At 36.3% G+C, this 25,851-nt stretch overlaps 1 protein-coding gene across 1 annotated transcript in view; it reads left to right on the top strand.

Moving 5' to 3' along the window:
• LOC104270614 (MAM and LDL-receptor class A domain-containing protein 1-like) overlaps nucleotides 1–25,851 on the top strand; it is a gene marked incomplete at its 5' end in the record, with an annotated part of 114,384 nt that overhangs the window by 74,456 nt on the left and 14,077 nt on the right. Inside the window, 3 exons of the mRNA XM_009865025.1 lie at nucleotides 3,732–3,893; nucleotides 7,063–7,220; nucleotides 14,362–14,563. Of these exons, the coding sequence (XP_009863327.1) occupies nucleotides 3,732–3,893; nucleotides 7,063–7,220; nucleotides 14,362–14,563 (522 nt within the window). The remainder of the gene's footprint in view (nucleotides 1–3,731; nucleotides 3,894–7,062; nucleotides 7,221–14,361; nucleotides 14,564–25,851) is intronic.

Genomic DNA, 25,851 nt, shown 5'->3' with positions numbered 1-25,851 from the left:
GAAGGTAATTACAGTCCCCCAGCACAGAAGGTCTGACATTTTCAGATCTTCAACAGCAGTTGCTGCAAAAAATTGTCATGTGTGATTCAGTTGCAAAAATGTAACTTACTCAAACCAAAGATTAAATATCAAAAAAACAAACAAAACCCCATAAAAAACTACACAAACCAAAACAAAACCACCTATAAGGACTAAAAACATTTTCATGGAATAAAATCCATGGGTTACAGTACAAATGAACCCTGAGAAGAAACGCAAACTCATTTATTAAGTCAAAAGCATGTTCAGCTGTCAATGTTGAATGAAAAAACTAAGGGAACTAATGCACAATAACATTTAGGCATGATTCTGCTATAAAAAGTGATTAAAAACAAGCCTGTGTTTCCTTCCAGATTAATCCTGTCTTTGTGATCTCAGTTGTATCACTACGTGTTTATCATTCTTTGTTCTTGCTGCTAGTAGAGCAAGAAAATATTACTCTATTACAAGACAGTTGGGCAAAATCCAGTCTGTTTGTATTTTTGCAGTCCTAGTGAATACTGAGACAAAATTCATCTGTAGAAATTCTTTTCTATCACAGTTTGAGATGGAAGGACACAGCTCAATTTTTGGGATCTGGATCAAGTTAACAGGCTTTCCAATTCAGAGTTGAAACTCAGAAGCAGTGAAACATTGTGCCTTTTTTCCTGCTCCATGCCTTTGTGTATTTACAGATGCCGTCCAGGCCAGACTTTTGGAGTGGGACCCTAAGCAGTCCATATATATACAGTTCATTATATAGTTGCAGTACAAGTGAACAGTCTAAATCTTGAAGTTGGAGGGCCAGATTCTGCTGTATTGCAGATATGATCAAAAGCAACTTTGGCAGATAAAGTAAATGCATCAGATCCATTGAAAACAACCAATACTGGGTGATTGTTTGAAATTCTAAGGCATTTCCTCTTGCATGGGATCGCTAAATGAACCTTTATTAGGTGGTGTAAATTATATTGGTTTAGTCAGACAGCAGACTCACAACCTGAAATACATGTGAGGATGTAACTATAGAAGATTTAACTTGGAGTTTCTCACTCTCTATCCTTTTCCTGAAAATAAATAACAGTTCTGAAGTAGATATGCTGAAGCCAGTCTGTTTCTGGCTTCTACATCCTACAAGTTCTTAACATTCCAGTGAATTTTGTGAATCATCATGAAAATTAATCTACATTGAATGATAACTTTAAGTTAACTTAGCTTTTCCTAAGTAGTTTGTAAGAAAATATAGATTTTAAACACAAAATATGTATTTCTCCTATATAATATTAATATTTTTTTCAGGAGTTAGATAAGGTAAGTGCAGCAAAATAGTCTATGAAGTCACCCTTGTAATATTTTACAGACCTAACGGAGACACAGTAAGTCTGAATTGCTGACCGATGTAACCCACTCTGTAAAGATATTCAGAAAACTAAGACACTTGATTTATTCTGTAAATACTGTTACAGGATATAGTAGTTTCACTGAAGGGTAGGAGGGAGTGTTGGGAGGAGGTGTCCTGTGTTTTCTGGAAGGGCCATGATAGCATCAACTCTTTTTTCTTAGTCAGATAGCAAATGGAAGCATTTCAAGTAATAAATGATCTTGAAACACAGTAAAGCAACACAGTCTTTGCTATACTTTGCTATGCAGAAAATATTTTCCAAGAAAAGTAGTTAAATAAATACTGATATTCACTTAAAATAAATAAATTATCCTTATATTGGAGATGGAAAGTCTGTGGTTACACCAAAATGTTTTCATCAATATTTAGTCTTTCTGTTGCTGCAGAACTTACAAAATATCAAGTTAGCAGTAGAGGAGAGAGATATGTAATCTGGCATACAGAATACGCAGATAAGCCTCAAATATAATATTTCCCTATCTGTTATATCTTAGTTTCGACAAATGAGGCCTTACATTTGGGTAAACACACCTTTTCCCTGTGTGTATACCTTACAGACAGGAATAAAAAACATGCATGGGCATGTAATACTTTCCAGATACGTACACCTCAAATTTTTAATGAAAAGGTAAGAGAAGTTATTTAATCAGAAAAGAGAACAGGCACAGAATCCTTCACGGTTTATCCTGCCTCGTTACAAGTGGTTATGGCCACATTTGTCTGCAGTTTTCTCATTTTCTGTGAGCTTAAGGTCTGAGTTTATTTCACATTCTACTGTAGTTTTATACTAGTGTAACTCTAAAGCAGTAGATGGACTATAACCTACTCATCAGAAATTCCACTGTGCAGGATTTACAACAGACTGTGTATGAAATTAATTGTATCCAAGTAAGCTGGTGGACTCTTTTTTTAATTATTATTTTTTTACCTGAACTAATGGAAATTATTTACTCTATGGTTCGTTCAGTCCAGTCAGGCAATCTGGCAAAAATTTCAATCTCTTTCGGTAACCTCCTAGAAGTACTGAGGTGAAAAAACCACACATGAAAGCAGTTTCAGTTTTCATGAATTTCAGCCAATTATTCACCCAGATTTGATTAATAGCAAACCTCAGTGTTGATGAACTAACTAGAGGAGTGCTTGAATTATTGAAATAAAAGTAATTTTTTAGATAAATGGAACAATCCTCTTCTGATGGCTTCTAAATAGGCTCCATTTACCCATAAAATAAAACATACGCAGCAGGTGCAGATACGTCTGGTGACTCTGTCAACCCTATAAACATTGTTCATAAATATTTATTAATAATAGCCTTCTGAATGCATTGTTAAGATATTAGGGTAAAATTCCTGAAGTCAGGTAATCTATCATGACCAGTATTCCAAATGTGTTGGGGCTTTGATCTTGGTAGAACTGCACAAGATAATTGTACTTGTTTCGATTAAAGGGTTCACTTCTTAGCTCTACCTGTGTGTGATAGTGTTTGGTGCTGGATTTAAGCTTTATTAGACTTACATGTTGCTTGTAATACAGTGTCAATGTGGCCGTTCAGTGCAGTTGCATATTACTTCCATGATTCATGAAGGCCATGTTGTGAATAGCACTAACACGAGCACAAAATGATTGAGGTGGGAAGGCACCTCTGGAGATTGTCTAGTTCAACTTCCTGCTCAAAACATGTAATGAAATTTTGGTGGAGGAAAAGCTGGACGTGAGCCAACAAGGTGTGCTTGCAGCCCAGAAGGCCAATTGCATCCTGGGCCGAATCAAAATGAGTGTGGTCAGCAGATTGAGAGGTGGTTCTGCCCCTCTGCTCTCATGGACCTTTCCTACGAAGACAGGCTGAGAGAGTTGGGATTGTTCAGCCTGGAGAAAAGAAGGCTGTGGGGACACTTTGTTACAACTTTTCAGTACTTAAGGGAAACCTATGAAAAAGATGGGGGCAATCTTTTTAGCAAGGAGTAATGGTTTTAAACCAAAGGCAGCTAGAACATGAGGAAGAAGTTTTTTACAGTGAGCGTGGTGATGCATAGAAACAGGTTGCCCAGAGAGGTGGTGGAGGCCCCATCCCTGGAGACATTCAAGGTCAGGCTTGGTGGGGCTCTGAGCAGCCTGATCTAGTTGAAAATGTCCCTGCTCACAGTAGGCGGGCTGGGAAAAATGACCTTTAAATGTCCCTTCCAACCCAACGCATTCTGTGATTCTATGATTAGCTAAACAGAATTCTTTCCATTACCATGTATGATATGTTAATCAGAGCCTCTTGCATAAAAGAGCTGGAATGATAATTTACTTCTTGCTATATTTTCAGGCTACTATGCAAGTATTCCTGGAAGCTGTAATTTTGAAACACAAGACCAAGAATGGACCACTGCATGTGGATTAACACAAGACTCCAGTGATGACTTTGACTGGAATATTAGCAACAGTGCTGTCGTGGGACAAACAGGTCCTGATACTGACCATACACCAGGTATTGACATGTGTCCTACATCAGTTTTGGGAAAATGGAATATTCACCGAATTCAAAGAAAATTCCCGTAGATTAGCACCAAGACAACAGCAAATCTCAGTGTGATCAGCTGAGCTTATTGTATATGCAGAAAAATCATAGTGAGCAGTTAGCAAAGCAGTTCCAACAGGCACTTAAGATGTTCACTTTTGTATTAAAATTACAATAGAGAGTACATATCACAAAAACACCATGGAAAAATATGTTATATGTTTTAATATATTGAGTCTTTTCTAGTTACTATCTAGTAACTTTTGTGTTTTATTTAAACACAAAACCTGGAATATTAGCTTATTACCAATGTTTTTAATCTTTGCTCTTTTCGGAGTGGTCCTGATTATATCATTCCTTATACTCTACTTCAGCTTGATACATTTATTTACTAATTTCCTAGACAATGAGCTGCTAAATATACTATGAAGATACTAATTAATCATCTCATCTGGTAAAAAGCAAATCTCTTTTTAAAACAGTACGAATGCAATAACTGTCAGCAATAATATCATTAGATATGAAACTTTTAGTACAATAAAGGAGGATATATTTGTCAATAATTATGGGTCACTATGACATTCTCTCAGATCTTGCTCATAAGTGCCCTGACAGTGAATTCCCGCACTGCTGAATAGGTGAAAACTTGTGGGTAAACAAAGGTGCAAATTTAAGTCCAGCCATCCATTTCTCTCTGGTCACCTGAACACAAAGTGTAGAGCTTGTATTTACCAGCACCTTGACTGACACCACACAATGACCCTGACAGCGCTCTAGTCAATCTCTGGAAAACCTCGTTGCATTGTAGGCATTTTTATAGGCAGTTCCATGAAACTATGAGGTTTGTGTTTCCAATATCACCTTGCACCCAGGCAAAACAACATTAGGCTATCTTGCTGTCTCTGGCTAACTAGTGTTTCTTCTGAGAAGACAGCTTAATCTGCTATTATCTCCCTGTCTCCCAATCACCAGCTCAGTGTTTTCCTCACCAATTACTAGTATTTTGTTCATTCCTAATAGAAGTCACTGGATTAAAATGAAAGCTTTGTATGAAACCTTGTGTGTCGGGCCCTAATACTCATGTTTTCTGTAACTGCAGTGTGAATAGAAAACATAGGACCAATACTTGTAGAAGATGTTAATTTGATTAATAGGGACGAAGAAAAAACAGAGGGGTTCAATGTGGTTTTTTTCCTCAGTCTTTCCTCATACTGATAAGCCTTGGGCTGCCCCATCCCCTGAGTTGGAGGACCACAAGCATGGGAACAGTGACTTTCCATCTGTGGACACTGAAATCATCAGGGACCAGCTGTATCAACTGAATGTTCACAAGTCCATTTTCAGATTATGTAGCTGATGAAGTGCAGAACATTTCAACCTCAAAAACTTCAGCTACACGCAAAATCAGAGTTGCATAACTTTTGCTATATATAATATGTCATTTTCCAATGTATCTTATACACCAAGCAGCCAAGTACCTTGATATTCCAGTTTCCTGGTCAGTATACAACTATATGGGACTATTGAATTCATTAAAAATATAATAAATCCATGTCATTATATTTCAAATAGCTTTTTCTGTCCTGAGAAAATTTAAGTGTTTCTTGAAAAAGCTTGAGGCATAATATGATACTCAGATAACCTCATCTGAAAACATCACCTCAAATGAGATGGCTTCAGAGACAGCAAGAGAAACTATGAACGTTCAATTGACAGCCATCACAATTTTAAAAAAAAGTCCAAATTCTGAATTTCCTTTGACTGAGATCCACACTAAATAATTCTCACTCTGAACAAATGACCATTTGTAGGTCTGCAAGAATGGCTTGTTGTATAGTTTTTTGAAAGCCCAGTAAATAACTTCATTTTATGAGTGAAAGACCTAAAATTTTGATCAATTTTAGTTAGAAATAACTGCATCTCACTTCACAATGGAAATAGTTTTAGAATTTTCATCCCATTCCAAGAGGGTTTGACACCTGAATTAACACAGCAATAAGAACCTTTTTGATTTTGTTTTCTTAAAATCCGTATTTGCCACATTGCTAAGAAATGCTAGATTATATCTCATATTGATCTTACAGATGAAAAAAGGCTTCTTATTTTTGTTGTAACATAATTTGGTTTTATTGGTGGCAAAGTTGAAGGACAAATGGTTACAAGGGAGGGGAATTCAGTCTTTTACATCAGGAACAAGAATTGAGCCTTAGGGTTAAATCTTTCTTTGGAGTAGTTCAGCTACTCCAAAACAACTACTGACTCATCTCTGATCTTCAGGTGTTGCTTTCTTGGATTTAGGAGAAAGTTGTCGGCTAAGGTCTTCTGTGCTCTGTGCATCACTGCTCAGGACAGCCCCAACAGGTGCCCTCTTCTTTGTGAAAAATCTCTTCACCACAGGAACTTTTGTCATAGACTTCTCTCTATGCAGAATCAAACTTTACTTTTACCCTGGCGAATGGAATTAAAGCGATCACACAGAAATGGCTACTTTTATTTAATAAAAAAGCCCTACTGCAAGTTAGCAGCATGATTTGCCTATTCAACCACTTGGTCTTGCTTGTATGTGCCAATTTTAGTTGGTAGGCCCCTTTCGGGTTGTAGGAGGGCAGCATCTTTTTCTGCTTGGAACTGAAGGATGAATTGTCTTTTATGCTACTTTGTACTTCTTCAGCATCAGCTGAATAATAGGAAGTGTGTAAACTTTGGCCCAGTAAGAAGCCTCAGGTCTTTAATGTGTTCCATACTGCCATGCTGAGTGACAGGGAGGTTTCCTGGGTAAGCACTGTTAGTGAAGGAGCTCCTGACTCCGGCAATGTCAGCCTTCAAACTGATCCTTGGAATCTGTGAGTGAGTGCTTGTGTTTGCAACATGTTAAAAATTTGTTATTCAAATGTGAATCAAATATTTACACAAGGATAAAAAAGGTAGAGTGAGCTCTGAGGAAGGTTATTTTAATATTGTATGTAAAAACCAGAAATACACAAAGTATTTACATGGAAGGTCTCTGTACAACCAAGGTAGGGTATACATGTATGTAGTAAAAGATATCAGTATCTATGTGTGTAAAAATGGCCATGCTCTGAAGCATAAAGTTATATTGAAAAACTATAATTATTATTTTTTTAATCTTTTTATTAAGGTAAAGGACAGTATTTTTTGTATGTTAATTCATCTGCCCAGAAGGAAGGAAACAGAGCAAGGATAATTACCACCAAACTCTTCCCAGCTAGCCTCGGGGTCTGCAGGGTTCGGTTCTGGTTCTGGATGTTTGCCTCTAGGCAAACAGGAGTCTTAAAGGTAAGAGAACAGCACTTCTACTACATCATGACACCGTAATATTTGCTTTAGTAGTATCTGCATTTCTTGTGTCTATAATGAGCAGTACTTCATCACAACATCACTGCAGTTATACCTATAAACAAAGCTTTTGGCAACAAAGTGACAATTCTCTTTTAGTTTTAATTCCACTCAAAGTCTTCTTGCTGCAAACGCAAGAATTAATATTGCACGTTTGACGCCATATCTAAACCTAAGGAACATCAGCACAGTTCTCTGCACAATTCACTCTTTAAAATAATATAGAGGCAGTTTCGAATATTTAGGACAAAAACAAGATGTGGTTTAAAATAAAAGTTTTAAATATATTAATGTTACTGTGTATGGAGAGTGTTTGATAAAAATAAATGGAAACAAAGCATTTAACCATACTACCATTTTAGAGATCTGATCAAGACTCTGATCTGTGGCAGTTTTTTAAATATTGAAAATACAAGTTATGCCAGTTTTACTGTGTGTTACAGAACATGAAAATTCGCATGCACAGTCAAACTCCTGAACTAAATTAATCTGTGTTAAAACTGAGCAAGAATATTTTTGGATTTGGAACTGGAATTAAATCAGGAAGCCTCTACCACTGTTTTTGCACTTATTCTCTTTGTCTTTGGTCTGTTTCTCCGCTGTGAAGAACAATAGCACAATTCCATGGGTTTACAGTGCCGTTCAGGCTGGAGCAGCCTCAGGAGGTCCCTAGGCCAACCCCCTGGTCAGCTACATGCTCACACTAGGTGTCTCAGGAATCTACCCAGTCTTGAAAACTTCCAAAAATTGAAACCGCTCAGGCTCTCTGGGCAAACTCTGTCACTGCTCCGCTGTCCAGCGTGAAAAGGCTTCTCCATATATATATGCAGCCAAAGAATAATATTACCTTTCATTTCACCCTTTGTCTATCTTTTTTTAAAGTATTTTTTTCAGAATGGGACTTGCATCTCCATGTGTTCTCTAGCACCTAGTTAATGCATACTCTGAGTGTTGCTATGAACTTAATTAATAATAACAAAGACAAAAACAGTATTATGTGAAATTAGTATAAGCAGCAGATACTTCTGCTTTACGAGTTTTAAATTACAGTATTTTAACATTTCTTTATATTCAGTACATAAAAGTGCATTCTTCCCAAAGATACTTTGGTTATTTAAGATCAATTTTTAAGAAATGTTCATATTGCAGTCTTGTAGATTTATTATCTGAGTGTAGGTTTTAAAATACTCCACTATATCTTCAAGCCCATTTTTTACAGTTTACATTATTTATCCTTCCATGTACGTAAAGTCTGCACATTAAGAAAACAAGAGTAGGTAAAGGATAAGAGCAGTTCCAGATTAAATTGAAGTAAAAAGCAAATAGCAATTGCTTTTTAGATCTGTTGATAACTGTAATACTGTCAGATTATCTGTGATTATCTATTTGTTTAAATTCAAGTATCCTGGACACAACAGCAAGTAAGAGTGCAGACAAGATTTTCTGAGGGAGCTGCTGAAGTTTTTTAAGCATCACAGAACTGTTAGCATTAATGAATAAGTAAATGTGTGTGGCCTATGTGTGAGTTAGTAGGCACACAGACAAACAGAACCTGCTTTTAATATTTTTTTGCATTTCAAACAGACTAACTAGTTTAATTAATTCTTTTTACCTTTAATTTCATAAAGAGATCCATTAAAAATTTTCTTACTTCCACATACAGGTAAGGTTTCCTGTTTGTGGCTTTGTAAAATGTACTTTTTACATAGAAACGATAACAATATTCATAACACAGAGAAGTACTCAGCAAGGAATTATTATCCTATCCCAAACCCAGTTTACCCTTATGAATATTTTGCTTTTTTCTATCAAACTAATAATCCATTTGAGCATCAACTGTCACAGTTATTAAGTCAAGAATATAAATGAACTGTAACAATTTAAGTAAAAATTAAAAAAAAAAACACAAAAAAAAGCCTAAAAGAACAAAAATTAAAACCAACAAAATCAACAGTCCAAAACTTCAAAAGCAACAGCTCAGTCAAGATTTTGTTCAGGTCTCATTAAAGGTGAAAAAAGTCAAACTGTAATAGGAAGTCTGAAAATGTGCTAAAATGTAATAACATCACTAGAAAAAAGGACATTATAGCTGTTATCTGAAATACAGCTCTCTGGTCAAGTCTAAATTAAAAAAAAATAAAGAAGGACTGCAGATATAGAATACACTGAGATATGTGATTAAAATGACATACAGGGAATCTGTAAAAAAGAAAGATAAAGATAAGGGATGTATTGGTATAGGAAATAGATGTAGTAGAACTGCACAAAATAATGTGAAGTTAGGGGAATAATCCTGGTTTTATCAAGAAATGAATAATCGCTGAGAATACAGAAAAAGGAATTCAAAGTGCTTCTGTTCTGCATCCACAGTGTACATTTCAATTGCACAGTTCTATTGTCATTAGCTCTGTAATTTGTCCATAAGGAAACCAAGAGTATAGGCTATTATTATTATCTTTAAAAAGAACACAATGTTTACAGCAGCTCTTGAATTAACATAGAATGAATGATGTTTAAAAGATCTGAATACCGATGCATCAGGATATCAGCCAGCTATTAACCAACAGGAGAAAAAAGTTGCTTCGTAATCATAAAGTACAAAAGCACTAACTTTTGTAGGAGTATATGGTAACAGCCCTTGGGTGATGAGTGATGCAGTAATAAATGCTTAATTGGTCTAATATATCCATTAATTATGGTATGAACAAGAATCGCTCTTAATTGAAACAATTTTTACTGTGTTATGCTACAAACATAAATTAAACAAATCCATTTCTTTTTACATTATTATAATTATTTAGTTTTATTTAATGAAGCAGGAGAGAAATTTCGGCAAGAAATGGAGGTGATTTTCACATCTGTTTCATTCCAATGAAGATCCTATTGGTTGTGTGTCAGAGAGACAAAAAATATTCAGCTTTCAATAAATTTTGGAATTCTGTCTCTGTCAGTTTACTTCAGGAGTTTTTCATACAAATGACAAAACCCGAAATTAATTTCCAGTTAAAGAGTATAACTATAATATATAAGTTTTCTGCCTTGGTTTTTGTTGATATTAACAGACCTGAGATATAGTAAATTTTGGTATAGGACAGGTCAATTTTACTAGAAATTACTACATTTTTTATTACTTCAAATTCATGTTTAAAGAAATAAAAAGAGGTAGATACCTTTTGAAAGTACTTCTCTATTGTGAGAGTGAATTGTGATCCAGTTTTGCTAATCTGGTATGTGGGCTTTAAAATAACAACTTCAGTTTGCCACTGGTGTCCAAGGAAAATGTGCAGTAATGACTTCCAAGGAATGTGAGGAGTTCAAAGGCATGATTTCAAGGATGTAGAGCTGAAGCATTGCATCATTATTCACTGGAGTCAATGGGAAGATTTCCCAGCTGACACAAGTCTCTGGTGCCTCCTGACGTGAAAATACAGGTGTTTCTCACATGATTTTCCTGCCTCCTTGGCTGGTAATTAAAGTCTGTATGTTGGGAATGATGGGAGGATGCATCTCTTATACACCCTTTCGACCTGCATTGGCTTCTTGGTTATTAGTCAATGCAAACAGAACATAGGACATTCCAGCATGCCAACTGCTAGTCAGGGAAGAGCAAGAAGGTAGTATCTTATCTTGAAAAATCAGCATGAGGGTAGCGTTAGCCACGAGTTGTAACTGCTGATGACTAAGTAGAAAATAGCAGTTTATATTTCACGACCTTCAAAAGTGCATGCAATTTTCCCATCTCCAAAATGAAATAGAAGCTGAAAAAAGAGTTCGGTAGTTTCTAACACACAGGACATGCTGTGGAGAATTAGAACTGAGTCACGATTTTGAGGCAGGGAGATGGAATTTGCTGAAGAATGCTGTTCTCATATGGACTACAAATGAACCAGCTGGCAAAGGCACCTTGGAGAAAGACCAGGAAGCAAAAGCTTCACTCACATATTTGTCTTATGTAGATTATCATGCTAAATTCTTCTTAAAACCACTCTGAAGTATGTATTTGGTGTCTTCACTCCTGAGTTTTTCACTCTGCTGTGAATGATTATCTCTATTTCTGTTGGTTCCTATTCTTTGTGATTTCAATTCTGTGTGTCAGTACAAAATGAGGAATAGACAGATATAGGGACTCGGTAGTAGAGTAGATATTTGTTAGATTTAATTTTTTTTTATTACATGCCATATAATGGGATTCATCTTGCTAGATTTTTCGTCTTTCACATGTTAAATTGTTTCCACTACTGGGCTACCTTGCACAGAGTTCATAGGATGCTGTGTAAGGAGGTGGTGTAGTCGCTGGAGGCATTAAGTACCACACAGCTGTAGCTCTCCAGGGCTCTAGGGAGTTCAAATCCATGAGAATTTGTGCTACCTTTCATGTGCTGTATGTGTTTATATGAGCCAGCAAAAATCCTGTATATGCTAAACATACTTCCTGACCCAGAACATGCTTCAACTCTCAGTAACATGGGTAACATCAGTGAAGAATACAGAATTACATCTTATAATTGTTTCTTCACTTTCTGTAGGCACAGTCTCTGAAAGAATGAGATCTGTATCCCGAGCTAAAGGAACAGAGAGCTTGGGCTTCCTGTTTTTCTGAACTCCATTGTAGTCTCATTTGATTTAGTGTATATCTTCAATTATTTATCATTCTTTTAGAATTTCATCTAAATTTTTTGAAGATACATATATGAATGCAGACTCTTTCCTGGAATAGTTATGGATAGTAAAGTGTTGGAGAAGTAGAAGTATTCAGGAGAATATTTTAGCAGAAAGTGGGATTGAAAGAATTCCCCAGGAGCATGCATGACAAATGGAGCAGAGCTGGGAGCTCACCTGAGATTTCCTACGTACCAGTTTAGAGATGCTAAATGCTCTATTTCCGCAGATTAGCTATGTGCTTGTTATGAGAAAACATACACCAGGTTTAAACTTTAGTCAAACCTATCTGAGGACACAGCCACACAAGTTAACACAACATACTAACTAATTTGTAGTAATTACTTTTCTATATGCCCTTACTTTGTGGTAAACGTCAGTTAAATCTCAAATAAAAGAAAGACAAGGCATATGAAATTACCATGCATCTATGACAACAGAAGCTGATGTTATCAAAACATTGAACTTTAGTCTAAGTTTGACTGCCAACCCAGACCCATTGGCTAGTATACATACAGCAGGTTTAATGATGGATTTATTGTTTGTACTGAGCTTGATCTGTATGCTCAGAGAATGACTCCATGCTCCGAGACCAGGCTCAATATGGACATGATGCAATATCTCTATGCATAGACAGAACTGCTCAGGTGGGCAGCATGCCTTGAATTTTTTACTATTACAAACTTCTACCAACCTAACAGAGAGAAATGGGAAAAAAATCTGATTTTAAACAATTGGCCATTCTTTAACTGTCCCATTAAAAGAGACTCTAGTATTGTCTTCAAACGCTTTTGATTCTTTCCCCTTCCCCAACAGTTATTTGTGCACATATGAGACTTAACAATGAGACATATTCAAAGTGGTGTTATCTCAATATTAACATTCAAAGAAGTAGAAAATACCACTGCGTGATGCAATAATAGAACCATGCTAGCACTATTATGTGCTGTAAAATTGTACATCAGTGAGATTATTGTATTTAGTGATTCGTAAGAGAGTGAATTCTTCCAGGGACACATACAGGTGTTGTAACATAGTCCTAACCTCACATGTAAAGTTACTCTGCTTAAGAGTTAATTCTATTTCAACTCACTAATGCCTTAGAGCCTGATAATGTGATTACACACAGTTTTTCATTTTTTATTAGTTGAATAAGCCATTTCTTTTCAACACCTGTCCTTTCAGCTCTGCAAGATGCGTGCTTTTAAGAAAACAGTGATAAGACATTGCTGTTACACAGTCCTCTAACCAAACATAAGGCTTGGTAAAATTAGATCCTGATTTAGATTGTTGTACATTAGTCTTCTTGATGTGCCTCTCCTGCAAAAATTAAATATCTTGCAAGAGTGTTCAGGCATCAGAGATAATCTAATCAATACACCACCTTCTATAAAGTATGTGGCTCGTGGTGCCACTTGGACTTTTAGCTTTTCTGTCCCATTAGGTTGGCTAGGAGAGTCAAAGGTATGTAGTTTTACAAATCATTATTATGAGTTTAATTCTACAACTTTCTTGAGTCTCAGGGTCTATGTTCTACCACTGAACTGGGGCACTCAAGTTGGAACATGAACCCATGGGACACTGGAAAATTAGTCTAGAAGATTAAGAGAAGGATGTTGTTGAAAGCGATGAGGAAAGGATAATAATTAAAATATTCAGTGTGTAAAGAAATAGTTACCATCTGGAACATCTAGAATGTGTGTATTTTCATTATTCCAGTTATTTTTCATTATTTCTGACCTGGTTTAGATTGTTTAAGTGTAATGCACACCTGAGTGGGAAGAGCAACTACCTGTGTAATCTCCAGAATTTCCTGTGCTTGGCATTAATTTATCAGTTGTTGGTTGATTGTGAATTCTCATTGCTTTCACTATTTGATTATTTAGTTTTTATTAATATATATGGCTTTCCTAAATATACATGAGCCACTTCACCATGAATGCCTAAAGCAACATATTATAAATTGCTTCTACCAGACTTAAATCCCTAAGCTAAGCTTTTTGTTTATATTCCTAAAATCTGCACCTAGTCTATCAACTATAAAGAGGTCAACTTTTAGAGATGAAAGTGTAGCTCAAGATTCTTCTCAGTCTTTTCTTCAATGTTTAGATGAATTTGCAGCTAGCTCTTTACTCATTAGCTTCTGCATGTCAGGTCAAAATTGACTGTAGGTTTTCCAGTTTTCATTTTTATTTTATCTTGTTTTCATAGTAGTTTTTTGTTTGTAGCTGAACTAACATGAGCAAAAGCATTCAGTAACATTTGGTCATTGCCATTAAGGTGTGGTTTTGAACTATATCTAAGAGGGCCAGTATTTCCCAGGCAGCTAACTGCACTACTGGGCTTGGGGTACGTTGCTACCTCCAGTTCTCTGTTGCTTAATGCTGATTCAGTTGCATCTCTTGGGTTTCATTGCCAACAGGTATACACAACTGAAGAGCACGGAATGGATATTCTTATGTGGTCTTCTAGAAGAAATGAAGAAAACAAATGGATGTATGCAAATGTCGTCCTCTCCAGTTACAGCCCTTTCAGAGTTGTCTTCGAAGCTGAAGTGGGGTGGAGTGAACCCACAGAATTTGCTGTTGATGATATTTCTTTCACCCCAGAATGCGTTGATGGAGGTATGCTACTACACAAGTATATAAATTTTCTTTTGAGAAGACAGAGGAAAATTGTGGCATTTCATATTTCAATGTGTATCATAGTAACAAAATTTGGAAATTTTTCTTTTGAAATTGTTGCAATATTGCTACGTTTTTACTTCATTCAAAAAGGTAGAGAAGAAATGGGCACAGCACAATCATGCACAGAAGTATATGTTTTTCAAGGGAAAGAAAATCATGTAAAAGAAAGAAAGATTAAATTTATCGTATATGACCCTCATGTCAAATTTTTTATTAGCTCATTTTTCCCTAAAGGAAAGGAGCCATTATACCCGTCAGAGGGACTCCTGTCTGTTTGTTGGCTGGATAAAGATATTTGCCCAAGGATTGTGTTATAACTGTGTATGAGTATAACTACATAGGAGTAATTACATCAACTCGGAATATTACTGTCATTGAGAGCCTCATAGTGTTTATATTGAACTATACTTGAGAGGGATCTACCATCACTCAACTGTATTGGTTTTCTCCTGTATGAAAATGGTCAGAGAAGGCCATATCTTGTGGTGAAAGAGTTTTATGAGTATCAAAGTAGTTCACTGTTATTTAAAAAAAAAATCGTTAGTTATTTTATCTTTGCTCTCTTCATAAAATATAGCAAAGCAATACAGCAAATTTACCTCACTCTTAGGCTCCTTGAGAATTTACAATCTGACTTGTGCTACACCAGCTAGGTTACTTGAAATGCATAAGAAAAACAAATAGTTAAATTCTAATGCCTTGTAAATTTGTGAGAAAGGCAGTGGTTTACTCTGCAAACAAAAGATAGCCTATGAAAACAGTATCAGAAGAAAAAAATAAATATGTGTGCAAATATAGATTCTCTTAGAAATTATTCCTTATTTTGAAGGGTCAAGAGGGGAAGAAAACTAAAGAAACAGAAAACCTTTTGTCTAGGTCTTCATTTATAAGGAAAAACTAAGAATGCTTATGGCTAAATAAATGCCAACATGAATTTTATAGAAATGTTCTTGAATAACATTTCTTTCTGTTTGTACAGCTCTTACGTGGGATGTTTTTATTGTGATGACTAAGCAGCTCCTTGGAGAATTAATCACATGCTGATTAAGGCTTAAAATGAAATATATTCATGCAGATAGTATTTGCTCAATCTCAAACTGAACAAAAATTTTGTTTATTTTCTCTGAATAATACCACCAATAGGCTCAGGCAAATACTATTTTGGAATGTTCTTCAATGAGCTGCAGACTACATGCATAAACAGGTGCTTGTTCTACCCTTATTATGTTAATCACATCTCTTAAGCAAACGTTAAAGAATTACTTAAGCAATTTCATGCTTAATACAGCATAATAGGGAAATATGCAAACTACATATATTTTAAGAACTTGTAACTAACTGCAAGATCTAGGTCCATATTTCAACAATATATATAAATCAATTTTAAAATTTAAATAGAACTTATACTTTGGTAATTTATTATGAGCAAGCATGAACTCAGAGAAAGGAAAAAATCTTCCATGAAAAGTGTATGTTAAGGTATCATGAAATAATCATAACTAGAGAAATAAGATAATTTTTATGGGGCAATGTTTTCTAATCACCTTCTTTTTCTCTAGAGACTTTCCAGTTGTAGAATACTTCAATCTGTCTAACTTGTATCACGCTATCTGTCTTACAAGTATGGTATATCATAAGGAACGCCTTAAGGAAAATGGTTTGACTTCCATTGGTTACTGACAGTTTGTTGGATAAGTCAAAACCCCATACCTTATCTACACAGAACCACCTGAAAAATAAATCACAGTCTTAGCTGGTCATCTAGGCTCTTTGCCCAGCTGCAGAAGGGGCAGATGTCTTCAGGAGTCAGCTTATTTCTTTTTATGGGAAGCTGGCAATCAGCCCAGAATTAGTTCTTACAAGCTGCAAAACTTACAGGACAGAAATGGTAGTTTATCTTGCTCTATTCTATATTATATCATTTTTATCTCATCTGAAAAAGAAACAGGCTTCCTTGGATAGCTAACATGTTTAACTTAAATGTAGGATGCTTGTCTTCATATTCACTTGTATGCTCCAGACAATTTCTGAATATATTTTTATAGTGATTTCTGGATGTATAGGAAGGATCTGTACATGAACTCTTTAAGAGTGGCAATAGTGGCATAAATAATAGTGACATAAATTATATTACCCTAAAAGCAGCCTAGGCAAGTCTTCTGGTACGGCAAATAATGGATACCCAAGGAAATGTTTTAGAATAAAAAAGGAACATAATAAAATCCACTCTCCTCCAGTCTTTCCCAATCTTTATTAATTTGGCTTAGAGACTTCCTGAAACTCTGAATATCATGCTTTCTGATAGCTATCATCTGATTTTTCTTCTATGAATTAGCCAGTTCTTTCTGAATGTACATAAACTGTTAGACATTATTGGAAAATCATTTATAATTTAGTTTTTATTTGAAAAACATCAATTGACAAACTTTGATTGCAGGAGGTCTTTTTCATATTCTTTAATTCCTGTCACATTCCATCCCTCTCCCGTGCTCTGCTGTAGATCATTTTCCACTCATTTGAATCCATTTCTTGGAATTAGAGTACAGAGTATTCTACCGTCACTACTATTTTCCTTTATACCTCCATTCATAAATGTGCCATCCTAGATCTCTCCTCCTCAATCCTGATGCTTTCACAGTTCCAAATTCTTCTAACCAACCTGTTGTTCCTCACTTAATTGGGCATCCAGTTTCAGGCATCCTATTTTTACATTCTCCACAGAATTTTTGCCTCCACCAGCCATTCCACAGTATGTGCACTGACAATTCTGCCAGTTTCTTCCATCATTCATCCTGCTTGTCCAGTTTTGTGTTCACTTACTGTTGTCCTGGGAGTGTATTTCTCAAAAAAAACCCCACCAAATTCTAATGGAAGACAATCTCTTAATAAGTTTGTGACTTGATACATATCTCTTCTCCAGACAAAATATATTTAAATGCTGTTACTTAAGAGTGTGCTGACTTTTTTTTTTTCCCACAGTTTTATACTGTCCTGGGAAGAATGCTATCATAATAATCCTTGCTGGCCAGGTAGGCCAATTTTCTGCTTGTGAAGAGGCAAGAGAACTAAATAAAATCTGTATAATAAAATAAACCACAGCAGTTTAGGAGGAAGAACCTACCTCTGACTTTTTAATACTGTTTCTGACAAAAAGCAGCTACTTAGAAGGAGTTGCTATTTTTTAACTAATAACTGTTGCTGAATAACCAATTAAAAATTCATATAATAACATTTAAAGATATTATCCTCAAAGAGTATTACCCTCACTGCCCTGTAGATATTTGAGCAAGAAAATTTTTCTTTAACAGAAATGGTGGGAAAGTTTACCTACTTCACTGTCAGTTCTGCTTTGATTTTTGCTCATCATGTTTATTCAAAGACTAGCTCAAGGAGAAGTGTATTACCTGCAGTACAGGTTTTGTGTAATGTTCTTCCTTTCAGAAGATAGCTTTGCTGCTGCAGATCTTTTTACTCTCTCTGTATTATTATTTTTCAGCTTGTCTTTAATTACTTTGGGTTTCCTGAGGCAACATGTTCTAAATAGAAGCAATCACAATTCAGCTGGTTGGGAGCTTGAAGCAATAACACATTACCAGCAGCTCTAATTCGGCAGTGGTTTTTATTTGTTTTTAAGTAGTCAGCCCTCATTAGCTATGAGAGTTTCTAAAGATCCAAGAATATTTCTCAACATTTAAACAAAGTGTGGTCAAGCTAGTTCCTGGCGTCCCACAGAAGGAACTTCTAGCTGATCCCAACGCACAGAGAGAGCAGCAGTGCCAGATACCAGTGGCATGGGGATCTAGCTAAGTTCAGAATTAACTGCTTTATGTTTCACTTTATTCAAAACGAATAGTGTTGACACTTTAAGCTGAATGTTTGGGCTACATCTTGGGTATAAACAAGAGTGCAAACATCCTGTAGTGCTCGAGGCTCTGGGATGTTTGAGAAACCAATATATGCTTTTCCACCACCAGTCATGCTTTCAGTGTTTCTCACCAGTTCAGTATTAGCATTGCTTAGTGAAATAATTAACAACTCAAACAAGGTAAATCCAAATCTGTTTCTTTCTTCTCTTCTACTTCACCTTTACTTATCGTTCTCTATTTTTTAATTCGTTTTTAGTCTGTTTACTTTCGTAATTTACTTCCTGCAGCTGCTCAGTCCTGGTTGAAGTATTTTCCTTCTTCTTTTTTGTGAATTACTTTTTAACATCCTTCATTATTTTGTTTTAAAGCTTTTTCTACTTCTATGTTTCTTTTTTTTATTCATTCCTTTCTTTACAAAACATTTTTTTTACAGTCTTTTCAGCCTATCAACACTTGAGAAAGAACTGCCAGTGTTAGAAATTTCCCCGTGGACCCTACTGCAGCCTCAGTTTCACCTGAGAAATTTATTTGCAGTAGAAAATATTATTATGCAAGGATACACTGGAGATAAAAGGGCAACTAAAATAACAAAGAACACTCAGCACAGACAGGACATGTTGTCACTAACACTGTGTTACCCAGTCATGGTGGAATTGCAGAAAAAACAATGCTTTTTCCCAGACTGCTGTGAGTTGTTATTTTTTCTAATGTTGTTACAGTTCTTGACTTTACTGCACAGGTTCTCAACAAAAGGGTAAAATTTGCCATTTAGGTACTGAAGTACAGTAAAATTTCAGTGCTTGTGATGGCTTTCACTCACATGAAGAGTTTACTTTGACGTACTATCGTCCAAGTATTCCCATTTCTTTATAGCAAAACACAAACTAGACCTGCTGTAAAGGTTTTCAGTAACATTTACGTTGAGCAAGCTTTCACTTGTCATGAAGAAACAAATAGAAGAAGCAAACCAGAATCTGTGAATTAACAAACTGGATATGGCTCTAAAAGCCCAAGCCACCTAGCAGTTTAATGGTTTTTTTTTAAAAAAAAAATAATGCACAGAGACTTCCCACTGTCCTAAAATGTAATAACCTCCAGAAACTGACTCTTTGATTTCTTTAAGCCATAACATGACAGTCGTGACAGAAAGCCAGATCCATCCCTGTAGATCATCTTTACCAACTTTACAGAGTAAAGTGATGGAAAAAAGGAAAATACATTTCAGTCACAAAATTTAGGACAGATATACTCAGAACTTCAGGTCAGCCATAGGAAGGAAAAAATGCAGCTAGCACTATAACTGTTTCCAATAGTTATGGGTGTTGGGGTAAAAGGAAAAGGGAAACTCCACATACTGTTTTCCCCAGTACATTCCCTGTTGCCAGCCATTCGTAATTCAGAGTTTTGCTGAGCCACATGTAGTCTCAGAATAGTGATCCTCAGGGTTTTTTTCCCTTGAACTTGTCAGCTCCCCCTTCAACACCGGGGAAAATTTTAATATTCAGGAATTGAATTATATGCTGATGCTTGTGTGAATCCAGGCTTATATTCCTTAAGAGAAAAGCTGTTCAGTGCCTTCTCACTTGGGTCTTGAAATGTATAAAATTTGTATTTAAATCTTAGTGATTCGCTCTTCTGTCTGGTGGGTAGGATTTCTTCAAGACTTCTCCATACTGCGGTTTCAGATCTCAGAACATATATATGCCTGACAGACCCAGTTCTGAAGTTCCTTCAGAGAAAAACAATTTCCATTGACCTTCAAAGAGCAGCAGAATTAGGCTTTTTCTAATATCATTTTGCAGTATCATGCTAAAAAGATATGATAGGTGCAGGTTCAGGCAGCAAGTTGAGAAGTGTCCCAAAGAGCCAGAACTATAGACCATTCTCTTTGTCCAAGGTGGAAGGAAATGAACTTTATCACTGACAGAGCAGTCTTAATAATAAAAACACAGTGGAATGAAGACTGTCTCTAAGATTTTTTCATTACAGTAACTTAGTAAAAAGTAGTAACTAAAAAAAAGATTATTTCCATATAGCATAGATAGCAAAGAAAGAGTAAAAAAAAATCTATGTGAATAATGAGCTTATGGTCTGGTCAAGGTTTTAAAAATCCACCATTAGGCTGAGCTGCTTAATTTCTGGTGCTTGAAGGTATCTAATTTTCAGAAAACACTAAGTAGCCATTCTTCACAAGTCAATCGCCCTGTGATTTCAGATTAGAAACTACCAAGCCAAGGTACCTATGCCTGGAAATGCTAATTTAATAAAATCTTGGCTAGTTACTCTGTATTTGTTTCTCATAACATATTGAGGACTTTTTCTGCCTATTAAATCTCTGCTTTATGGAACACACTTTGAATCCTGATTGTCTATAGACTTTCCCTGCTCTTCCTGTCACATATTCCCATTTGCTTTGCAACAGGTTCTATGTGGTTATATACAATGACATAATTTTTAACCACATTATTGAATTCTATTTTACTCAGATCACCCTCCGCTTTTTCAATATAGAGAAATCCCTGACCAGAGATAGCTGAATATTTTTCCTCCATGCACATTATTCAGGTACATCTCTGAATGTAGAATTATTTATCTTTATGAAGAGATTTTCTGCACAGCATACAGCTACAGTGTCTAAATACTTTGAAAGTATTTGATACTACCTCCATAATTACTTCTTATTGCATAATGCTATCTACCTGCCAACTAGAAAAGAATGAAATAAAATAACCTCTATAATTTTGGATAGCAGATTGGAATGGTACAAAAAAATTGTTTACAGAGTCATACAAATAAATAATCCTGAATCAAAACAAAGAGCAAAATATGAAACGGCCAAGATGATTCTCCTATACAGACCCCAAACCGTCAGGCCAGCAAAAGTGTCGTGAGCAAACTAGCCAAATAAACTGCCTAGAAATTATCCATTTGCAGATAATTTTTTATGTTCTGTGGCAGTTTTAGTAGATCTCATTTCACTAGAAGTTGTGCAAAAAGCATAAATGATGCCTGTATCTAATTAAGAGACAACAACCCAAAAAGTGCAGTGGGTGTTTGTCCATTGTTTGTGAAAAAAAAAATAGCCCAGTGGTGCAGGCAGAGTCTTGCTAAAATTCTGCAGTGGAACAGAACTCATCTGACAAAGGCTTAGACGAAGTCAATGATCCATCTCTGAAACTCGCCGAGCCTGAATGTTGGAGGTACTGGAAGAGTTAACTGCCTGAGTTGTTGATACTACAGTGCTAGATCACGGGCAAAAATTCTGTAGAGGAGACTAACTTCTGATTTCTGTAAGTTGCAGAGACGAGGGAATCACTGTTAGCTTGTCTGCTCGTGCTTGCATTGAAGCAGAAATCTCTCAGGTTGAGAGCTCAGGGAGTTTCTTTCCTCAAGGGCAAGAGATGTATTCAGGAGGAGCTGCTGGGGGAAGCTGCCTGTAAAAACAAGGGAGGGGAAAAGGAATGCAAGATTAGCAGTGATAGAGGACTGGGGATATTTGTGAATAGTTTTAGTAAATTAGTTTCTCCCTGAAACCAATCATAATGTGGTTAGGTGCTCATTGCTTGGCAGAGATAGGGCATTTCTGCATTTTAAAAGGGTAAAAATTATTTTCCAGAGCATAGTACCTTAGAGAGCATCTTCAGCCTACTTCAGTATCTTCCAGTGCACAGACCTCGCTGGCAGCGAAGGCACATTTTTTTTTGTAGGTTTCACAGGAAATTATTCTGAGAATAATTTTAGGATGAGACAGCTGCACTATATAAACTAGCATATTTAGTGGCAAGTCCTGATGCAATTGTCATGTATTTTTAAATAAATACAATATCTTTGTCAATTTTTTTTCAGTTTCACTCTGCCTTCTTACTGTTGTAGAGAATACTGGAATCTTCAGATTCAAGCTAGATCCCTTCTAGGAAATTAAAAATCTTTGATTTATTAATAGTGTATTAAAATAGGCTCATTAATATTGAACTTCCAAGCCCCATCTGTTTACACCAAAAAACCCCAAGCAAGCCTCAAATTGCAGAGATGTTATTTTGCCTTGCTAAGTTTGTTGACAAAAATCAACATATTTCCTTGGAGGGATGAGGAGAAATAATTTTTGGAATGAAATAGTTTCATGATACTATCTTAGGAAGAAGAAAAATCTCAGATTCTTCATTATGTAAAACTTACTTGTCTCCTCAATCAGAGTAAATCAGAAGCTCAGATTTATCTCAGAAATTATATGGATCTTACAAAATTTTTCTTCAGGGCTCTTCTTAGCTGATAACAAATTTTTACCTGTAGAAGTTAACTCTCTTTAAAAGATGAGAAATACAAGATATAGCATAGTATTGTGTTCTTGCCACACCTATGAAAATATGTTGATTCTGAGAAACTGCTCTTTTCTCCACTATAAACCTTTCCTGCAGTCCAGCCCACGTCAATTTGTTAGAAACTAAAGTTTTACAGCTTCTCCAGCTCTTCATTGCTCCTAATAAATAGACAAATAAATAAATCCACTATAATAACAGACATAGCTAGCAGTTCCTGGGCTGTTCTTAGCAGAAATATGGCAGATATTGACATATTGCTGTCATAAAATCATAGAATGGCTTGTTTTGGAAGAGACCTTACAGATCATCTACTTCCAAGCCCACCGTTATGGGCAGGGACACCTCCCACTAGACCAGGTTGCTCAAAGTCCCATCCAGCCTGGCCTTGGACACTTTCAGGGATGAGACATCCACAACTTCCCTGGGCAACCTGTGCCAGTGCTTCACCACCCTCATAGTGAAAAAATTCTTCCTAATGTCTAATCTATATGTACTCTGCTCTAGTTTAAAACCATTGCCCCTTGTTCTATCACCACATGCCCTTGTAAAAAATCCCTGCCCAGCTTTCCTGTAGGCCACCTTCAGGTGGAGCCTTCTCTTTTCCAGGTTGAATAAGTCCAACTCCCTCAGCCTATCCTTGTATCCTTGTGTCCTGGTGCTCCAGCCCTCTGATTGTCTGTGTGGCCATCCGCTGGACCCTCTCCAACAGGTCCAACCTGTCACACATAGTCAGTGTGTCCCAACCAGAAGCATTAGTTCTCTGACTAGAAGCTAGAAATCATAGCTTGTTTTTACTGGCAGTAAACCAGTCTTTTTCCTGTTACATTTGTATGTTAGTAAAACGCAACCATTTAAAATAAATTCTGCACAATTCTACACAGACATCTAAAACTCCAAAATCATTGGGCCAAGTTCTGTTTTTGTTAATTCTGGTTTTGTAACAGGATTTCTGGGATCCTTCTGAGCCCCCTGTCCCATACTTCTGTGTTCTCACCAGAGGAAGAGAGTTGAAGATTCAGTTGGCCAGACTCGATTTCCCCCTCTTTTTGTCATTTAACAAGCTTTGAAATTACTATTCTATTTTCTGGCAGAAGTGTTATCAGCAGTGATAAAAACTCATGGACGGACAAAATATTTGAACAACTTTAATCTGGTTAACATTTTTTAACAAGGTTATTTCCTTGCAGCCACCTTGAATAGGCTGATTCCATGCCCTGACCCAATGTTTAGTGAAGTGAAAGTGAAGACTGCCACTTATTTCAACATAATTAATGCATTGGATTGGGCCTGTAATTAATTTATACTCTTGTCTAATGAAAACCATTGGGGAGAGTTATTTTTGGCCTCTTTTAGCTACAGTTAATAGGTCTGCTGTTTTTATGAGATTTACTAGGGAAATTACTTATGCAAAGATATCAGGCAGGTTGTTAGTTTTCAAGGGTGTGATGCAAGGCCCATTAAAATCAATATGAGTTGTCCCATTTACCTAAATGGTCTTTATGGCAAGCTCTGATCCAACCGATTTAATGCTGCGTAATAGCACGTGGTAACTATTTCGTGCTCCCTAATGTTGACTCTGATGCCAGTGTCTACTAGTCTTAATTAGAATTTGCTGTTACAAGTGATATATAAATATAAATGTAGACCTACTCTGCACCAGAAATCTTGTTATCTGAACAAGAACGGCAGGAAAGAGGTGGAGAGCATGGAGGTGTTGCTTCATTCAAATTAAGCATGTTTGTGTGTTTCCTGCTGTGCTAGTGACCGTGTAATACAAACATTTATTTTATGTTGGCATGTGGATAACAGCAGTTCTGCAGTTTCTTATGACTGAATCCCTGTGATTCATGGGCAAAATGTGCTGACCAGTGAAGTCTGGCATACACTCAGGAAACGGGATCAGTGCACACCATGGATGACAAAGACAGGAGTGCAACAAAGCGTGTGTGTACAGAAAACATTCATCAAGCAACAGCAAGCCTTTAACAAATACCTATCCCACAAATATATAATTATGCCCTTGATGATGAGCACTTACTGACTTAACACTTTTCATACTGTAAAGGCTCCTAACTCCCAAATTACCAGCTCACAAGCTCTGCTTAGTGTAAGAGATGTTTTGATGGTTAGCACATTGAAAGAAAAATGTGTCTAAAAGCACGCATCTTATCTGACAGCAATGAAATACAGATGTATTCAGCTCAGTTATTGCAGTTCGTGAAGCAGTGCATGCCCAATTTATTTTCTTTTACACACTCTCTGATTTTTGCCTTTTTGCGTCTACCTCAACTACCAAAAATCTCTTCAAAGTGTGAGGATGCTTGTTAGCATTACACCTTGTGGTCCTTAGGTCCTAATTCAACCTGCACAGCTACATGAGTAGGTTTCACAAAGGAATAGGACCAAATTAAAATTTATTTTTTTAGGACCTGATTAAAGTGTCTTTTTGATTATGTAAAAGTAGATGTTCTATGCACGTGTTTAAACCCTTTCTTTAATTTGCCATATGCAAGGTCAAAATAAGTGTAAAATGAGGGCAAAATAAACCAAATAAAGACATGTCCTCAACTTGCTACTTAAAAAATCATAATTCTTTTAGCTATAATGGAATGCCAACAACTTGCTGCTGTTTTTCATGCAGCTCTAAACCAGAATCGGTATTCCACAGAGCAGAAGTTGTTTTCTCTGGAACCGTTTTTGATTAGTTTGCTTTTTATTTGTGTGCAAATTCTGAATGCATTCCTGAGGATCTCCAGTCCTGCTTTTCAGTGATCATGCAGCCCAGATACAGAAAGCTAAGTTTTTATCCTGTGTTCCTTAGAACACATAATTTTCAGTAGATTTATCTCCAAATCCTCAAACAGCTTCAAATAGATATTTTTTTTTTAAAAAAAAAAAAAAAGTAACCTGTACGATATCTCCTCCACTTCTGAATCTGGCCTGAAAATGAGAGCCACACAGCACGTGGGAGGTCGGTGCTGGGCTGGGAACGTCTTTCCTGCATTTGGCAAAAGGTGAGGCAAATATTTTTCTGGCAGGC

This window comes from Apaloderma vittatum, unplaced genomic scaffold (assembly GCF_000703405.1).
Source record: "Apaloderma vittatum isolate BGI_N311 unplaced genomic scaffold, ASM70340v1 scaffold15832, whole genome shotgun sequence".
In the NCBI taxonomy this organism is placed as follows: Eukaryota; Metazoa; Chordata; class Aves; order Trogoniformes; family Trogonidae; genus Apaloderma; species Apaloderma vittatum.
Note: the sequence above shows the minus strand (reverse complement) of the source record. Positions and strands in the feature narration are given on the sequence as shown.